The sequence below is a fragment of the Corvus brachyrhynchos genome, unplaced genomic scaffold (assembly GCF_000691975.1).
Source record: "Corvus brachyrhynchos isolate BGI_N302 unplaced genomic scaffold, ASM69197v1 scaffold44, whole genome shotgun sequence".
NCBI lineage: Eukaryota > Metazoa > Chordata > Aves > Passeriformes > Corvidae > Corvus > Corvus brachyrhynchos.
The window spans coordinates 1,559,529-1,566,419 of NW_008238359.1; the positions used below are offsets into that span (position 1 = coordinate 1,559,529).

The 6,891-nt window shown below is 48.4% G+C and overlaps 1 protein-coding gene across 1 annotated transcript in view; it reads left to right on the forward strand.

Annotated features, from left to right (window-relative positions):
* Window positions 1–6,891, forward strand: part of CAPN5 (calpain 5) — a 37,666-nt gene that overhangs the window by 23,963 nt on the left and 6,812 nt on the right. Inside the window, 9 exon segments of the mRNA XM_017735983.1 lie at window positions 1,009–1,217; window positions 1,634–1,826; window positions 2,388–2,581; window positions 3,234–3,311; window positions 3,858–4,004; window positions 4,006–4,048; window positions 5,356–5,478; window positions 6,157–6,353; window positions 6,797–6,891. The exon segment at window positions 6,797–6,891 is cut by the window's right edge and continues 3,167 nt beyond it. Coding sequence (XP_017591472.1) covers window positions 1,009–1,217; window positions 1,634–1,826; window positions 2,388–2,581; window positions 3,234–3,311; window positions 3,858–4,004; window positions 4,006–4,048; window positions 5,356–5,478; window positions 6,157–6,353; window positions 6,797–6,891 — 1,279 coding nt within the window.

Sequence of the window (6,891 nt, forward strand, 5' to 3'; positions counted from 1 at the left end):
GCTGAATAAGTCAGTATCTGTCAGCCATCAACTACAGTAAATACACGTGGCCCCACAGTCCGCCCTGGCCATGCAGTAAAACCACATTGCCTCCACCCTCAACAAAAGCTAAACTGCAGTGGGGTAGTTCCTTGCTGTGTGCCTCTGTGTCCTGGTTCTAAACAAGATGCAGATCCCCCTACGTGTAATGTCTGTGCCTGGCTGTGCTCATTTCTGTTGCAGCTGTTGGGCGAATTTTCCATCCAAAGCAGAGCTGGTGGTGCCTGCAGCCATGAAGGGCTATGGACTTTGGCAGTTACCCTTTGCTTGTGCCTGCCCTGCTGGCAGTGACACCAAACCTGTGCCTCCTCAGACTCCTCAGCTGCTCTAGGGTTTCTTTCAACTCAGGCCTTCTTTTCCTTCTTTCATCAAGTCATCTTGCTGTGCTTGCTTGGATGAGCATGGTAGCTCTTGACAGGGAAGAATGGAGACCTTGAGGGAATCCTGCTTTTCCCACTTTTATTTAACAGTTCATACAGAGTATCTGCTGCCTGTTCATTGGCAGTAGGTAGATGAATACAACACTTGCTCTTGGGCCAGTCAAGTCACGCCAGAATCAAGTAGGAGAATCAAAGAAGGTGCCCTTTGTTAGTACCCTACTGACACTAAAAAAACAAAAAATGTGTTCATAAAAATAACCACCCCTGGTTAGACAAAGAACTCTTCTGCTCCAATAGCCTGTCTACAGAAGTAGATGGCAACAGATGTCCAGGGCAGGGTTATAAGAAAGAGGACAAAGGTCTTTAACTCCACCTTCCGAGGGACAGTGAAGTCTAAACTATTCTAGTCACATTAATCTAGTCTGCATTGGTGGAACTAGGTCCAAAATCTGGCCCCAGCAGACTGTAAGCAAATCCATCCCCCTCATATTCTTCCTTGCCTTTGATATTGTCTGCATTAGTTCCAGGATGAGAGTCAATCCCAGGAAAAAAGGGAATCATTTAGATATATGTGCCTCTTCTTTCGCAGGTCATCCCAGACTGGAAGGAGCAGGAGTGGAACCCTGAGAAACCCGAGAGCTATGTGGGGATCTTCCACTTCCAGTTCTGGCGTTTTGGTCAGTGGCTGGATGTGGTGATCGATGACCGCCTTCCTACACTCCACAACCAGCTCATCTACTGCCACTCCAACTCCAAGAATGAGTTCTGGTGTGCCTTGGTGGAGAAAGCTTATGCCAAGTAGGTACCCAGGCAGTTGTAGGATAAAGTGGGACCTGAGCACTCTGTTTTTCCTCTCTGTTCATTCATCAGCTGGCTTGCAGCAGTGGAACCAACATCTTTCCTGTGGACAGGAAAGTAGTAGTGCATAACTCAAACAGACAAAAAATAAGGGGAAAAAACCCTTCTCTAGCCTTAATTTACCCTTAAAGCAAAATACCCTTCAATGTTTCTTTAAGCAACGCCTATTCTAGAGATTTCAAGTTCCTTTTACTTTGGTCCTATGGCAGCAAGAGTGCTGCAAGGAATGTGGGTCCTATCTTTTCACCGTAGTTTGCTATCCTCTCCCACTTGAAGTTCAACTGCAAATCTCCATTCCCAAGGCTGCCCTAAGAATTGTCCCAGACCCCTTTGCCATCCCTGTCACCCTCTTTCAGGTTGTCAGGCTGCTACGAGGCCCTGGATGGAGGCAACACTGCTGATGCCCTGGTGGATTTCACTGGTGGGGTCTCTGAACCTATCGACCTGACTGAAGGGGACTACATCGCTGACGAAGCCAAGCGAAACCTGCTCTTTGAGCGCGTGTTGAAGGTGCACAACAGGGGAGGCCTCATCAGCTGCTCCATTAAAGTAAGCGGCGTTACCAGTATGGTCATGGTCCCCTGGGAATAGGCGTTTTAGGAGGCAGTTGTCTTACACAGTCATAAACTTCTAAATTAGATTGGATAAATTGTGGCCAAGGGTTCCAACTTCTTGATGGCAAAAGGAGTTAATCCTGAATGCCAGCCAACCCTCTTTATTTCTTGTTGCTATGTCCAAGAGCCCAGGTTCATCCCAGTACCGTTTAAATGCTAGGAGGTGATCCACTCCAGAGAAAGACGTTTTGGTGTCTGCATCCAGGCGTCTCTACAAATGCTGGTTGCCAGACCTCCCATTATAACGATAAGGATGAGCTTTATTGGTTGCCAGTATGGGAGCTCAGAGACCTCATGAAGCAAATGAAGAAAAGGAGGGATTCAGCACATAAAATGGCATCTGAGACCTGTGCCAACTGGGTTTTTCCCTGACCATTGATGCTTTTCATTTTGGCTTGAAGAAACCTTCAGGGAAATCTGAGTTCCTTTCTTTCCCAGCCCCTGCAGAGGTGGTCATGTCCCCCTGGTCTGAGCACTGTCTGTGTCCTCCTGCCAGGCCACGTCAGCGGCTGACATGGAGGCTCGCCTGGCCTGCGGACTGGTGAAGGGCCACGCGTACGCGGTGACGGACGTGCGGAAGGTCCGTCTTGGCCATGGCCTTCTGTCCTTCTTCAAGTCGGAGAAGCTGGACATGATCCGCATGCGCAACCCATGGGGCGAGCGGGAGTGGAACGGCCCTTGGAGTGACACGTGAGTTGGGATGGACAGCTTGTTTCAATGGGAAATTCTTCCCTGTGAGGGTGAGGAACTGGCACAGGTTACTCAGAGAAGCTTGGATGCCCTATCCCTGGAAGCATTCAAGACGAAGTTGGATGGGGCTCTGAGCAACCTGGTCTAGTGGAAGGTGCCCCTATTCATAGCAGGGGGGTTGGAATGAGATGATATTTAAGGTCCTTTCCAACCCAAACCATTCTGTGATTCCATGATTCCATGTTCGTTTGTACTAGCGAAGGATGTTTATAGCTCACCTTTGTGCTCCCAGTCTTTTTGCAGCAAAACAAGCACCCAACAGAATCAACCTCTGCCACCACTGGCTGCTGTGATGGCTGTAGATGAGATGAGGAACCAAGGGCTGGTGCAACCAGAGCCTTTGGCCAGAGTCAATTTTGTTGTCTTCACGGATAGGGCTGTGATTCTACTGGCCAAATAAAACCTTGCCAGGCTGGATTCACCTCCACTGGTCAGGAAGGAAGTTGAAGTTCCAAGCCATGCTGCACTTTCCCCCTGTTTGGCAGATGACCTAACCACAGCAGCATGGGGACTGGCTTTATATACAGTCCTTGAGCCTCAAATTCTTCTGTGTCCCTTACCTTTGAGTAATGATCCTGTTCTCTTCCCTCAGCTCTGAGGAGTGGCAGAAAGTGAGTAAAAGTGAGAGAGAGAAGATGGGAATGACAGTGGAAGATGATGGAGAGTTCTGGTGAGTCCCTCCTGAGTTTGTCACCACAGGCCATGCCCACAGCATCCTCCCACCCCATGGAGCATGTACATCATTTCCATGCATACAGCTATCCAGAGAAAATAGGCTTCCAAGCCATAGGATCTCTAGTGAAGCCCTCTCCTTGAGCCCATGGGTGTCAGTTTTGGATGGCCATGACCCTGGGATTGCAAGCTGCTCTCTATCACACAGCGGCCAGACCATTTCGCCAAGGCACTGAGAACCTGTCATAAATGTGCTGAATTTCACAGACTCACCAGGAACATTTCAGTATCACATTTACCCTTGGGTGGGGAAGGGGACACTGTGCTGCTTCTCCTGCTCCAAAACACAGAGATCTGTTGTTTAAACTCAAGAAGTATTTACTGCAGGCATAGACAAAAGTACCTCCATCTCTTCTGGAGATATTTTTTGTTATTCATCAGCCATCAGAGACAACCCACACTCTCTAACAGGTGATCAGGAAAATCCCTGCAGTGTACTTTTCCAGGGAATGAAGCAGCATAACCCAGTTCTGTCCTGATTCAGGATGACCTTTGAAGATTTCTGCAAATACTTCACGGACATCATCAAGTGCCGTCTGATCAACACCTCCTACCTGAGCATCCACAAGACCTGGGAAGAGGCAGTGCTACATGGGGCATGGACCAGAAGCAGTGACAGCTTGAAGAACCGCAGGCTGCATCAACCACAAGGACACCTTTCTGCAGAACCCCCAAGTGAGTAAGGGGGCAGAGGCCCTTCTGGAGCCTTCACATGTGCTTCCAAGTGTTTAACTGTCCTACAGGTACCTAGAAGACTGAAATGGCTACCAAACCTCTAATAGATTATTTGTGCTTATGGCAATTCTCTGGCTCAGCATGACCAGCATTGAGGCCAACTCTATTAACCTTATCCCTCTTATCAGGGAGACTGCATTCAAGCACCCTTGGCACAAGGGAAGAGCAAGCTGTGCCACAGGGTATCAGTGTTGTCTGGTTCCAGTCCAGGAGTCATTTCCAATAATCTGGATGTCTGAATGACCAAATTCCAGGTTTTTTGCCCAAACTTTGACACTGTTAAATTTACTAGGACAGGAGTAGCCCATAGAGCCATTTCCTTCTAGCTTGAAGTTCATTTCCTGGAGCAAACTTTTCTGGAGAAAAGGAGGCTCAAGGGGACCTTATGGCTCTCTACACCTTCCTGAAAGGAGATTGTATCCAGGTGGGAGTCAGTTTCTTCTCCCAGGTGACAAGTGGTAGGACAAGAGAAAACAACCTCAAGTTGTGCCAGGGGAGGTTTAGATTGAATATTAGGGAAAACTTCTTCACTGGAAGGGTGAAGATGTTAGAAGAGGCTGCCTAGGGCCATGGTGAAATCACCATTTCTGGAAGTGTTCAAAAGGCATGTGATGTGGGGGACACCCGGGGACATGGTTTAGTGGTGAACTTGACATTGCTTGGGTAAGAGTTGGACTGGATGATCTTAGACATCTTTTCTAACATAAATGATTCTACAATTGTCTTGTCCTGCTCTGAACTGGGATTCTCAGTATCACAAGTGAGGACCTTTTGTGTCCTTCATCTAACAAGCAGATGAAGGATGGTCTGGTCCATTGCAGGAGTTGTCATCAAGGATGTGGGAGAGTTGTTTCCAGCTTCCAGCTCTGTATTAGCCTTTTTGTTAGGTCTCTGAACATCAGTTCATCCTTCCATGCCTTATAGGAGGACTTCTGGCAGACTGCAGGGGGTGAAAATCTCTGATATAGGACTACATCTAGACTGCTTGGATTCTGCTGAGCAATTCAAAGACTGGATTTCGCAGTATTTCTCTAAGATGGGCCAAAAAGGTCACTGTCTTGGCAAGTTGATGCCAGGTCCCAAGAAGAGAGTGTATGGGCTCTCAGAGTGGGTACTGAAGCCAGGTTGTCCCTGCATGGAAGTGGATGGAGAGAATCTGATGTTAAATCTGTTAAATCCACCCCCACCCATGCCCAGGGATCCTGTATTAATCAAAATCTCCCTTACCTTCCTCTTTTTGGTTCTAGTATGTGTTTGATGTGAAGAAGGCAGAAGATGAAGTGCTGATCTCCATCCAGCAGAAGCCCAAAAGGACCAGTCGCAGAGAGGGCAAAGGAGAGAATTTGGCCATAGGCTTTGATATCCATAAGGTAGGCTGGGGTTCCTGCATGTTGGCCTGAATGCCACTATAAATTTGTTGGTTGTGGAGTGGTACATCAGTCCTGCATGACCATATCGCTCATTTAAGCATTATCTGGGTACTTCTGGGGTGCCATCAGCACAGCCTGCCCTCCTCTGGAGATGAAGAGGGATATCAAAGGGGTCAGCATGGAAAACAGGTTGCCTCGAGCAGCTGTGGATACTCCATCCCTGGAAATGTTCAAGGTCAGGATGGATGTGGCTTTGAGTAACCTGTTCTAGTGGGAGGTGTCCCTGCCCATGACAGGGGATTGAAACTAGATGATCTTTAAGGTCCCTTCCAACCCAAACCATTCTGTGATTCTGCACAGTTCTTGCTAAAAGCAATGATTAGTCTTTTCTCTCCAAATGTTGAGATCTGCTAGACTAATCCTTACATGTTGTTTGCTGGGTCCCCAGTGTTAAGCTGTGATGCAGGAGATGAGTCCCTGAGCCAAAAGAATTGGGAAAGCCACATCCACACTTGCTTTCCACCCAGCACAGCTGGGACCAATTTGCTGGTTCTCTTAACTCCAGGTCTCCTGGCACTGTGGACTCAGTCCTTGCAGTCTTTCCCCCTCCGTGGTGGATACCAGTACATTTTCAGCCAGTGACAATGCGCTGACCATCCCACTGTGGTTTCTGCCCAGGTGGAGTTGAATAGGAACTACCGGATGCACACCCTGCAGCAGAAGGTGGCCAGCTCCATCTACATCAACTCCCGCAGCGTCTTCCTGAGGACAGACCTGAAGGAAGGCCGCTACGTCATCATCCCCACCACTTTTGACCCTGGTCATGAAGGCGAGTTCCTTCTCAGGATTTTCACAGACGTGCCTTCAGATTGCCGGTAAGGAGCATGAGCAGGGATGGGGAGGAATTGGCTCTTTGGAGACAGCCCTGTGCTTTTGATTTGTGTTTTTTCTTAATAGTCACAGCCTTGCCTGCAGCTGCTCTTTGGCTTTCTGTTAAGGGTGATCAAGAGACAGGACATCTTTACAGGTCTCTCCACAGACATGCAGAGAAGCTCCCACTCTGCTTCTAAGCATGATATGGGAGGGCATCCCAAAACCAGGTTGAGGAGATTAGAGTGGGGAGCAGAGTCTGACAGTGGACAATGGATAGTCATAAAACCACAGAATATTCTGAGTTGGAAGGGACCCACAAGCACCATCCAAAGATCATTGAGTCCAACTCTTAAGTGAATGGCCTATACAGTCCTTCATTGTGCCAGAGCAAACTCCTTGGGGTAAGATTAGGCACCTCTCAAAGGCCACGTGTTTTTCCTTGCAGAGAGCTGACATTGGATGAGCCACCACACACCTGCTGGAGTGGGATGTGTGGCTACCCACAAGTAGTATCCCAGATCCATGTCCTTCCTGAAGCTG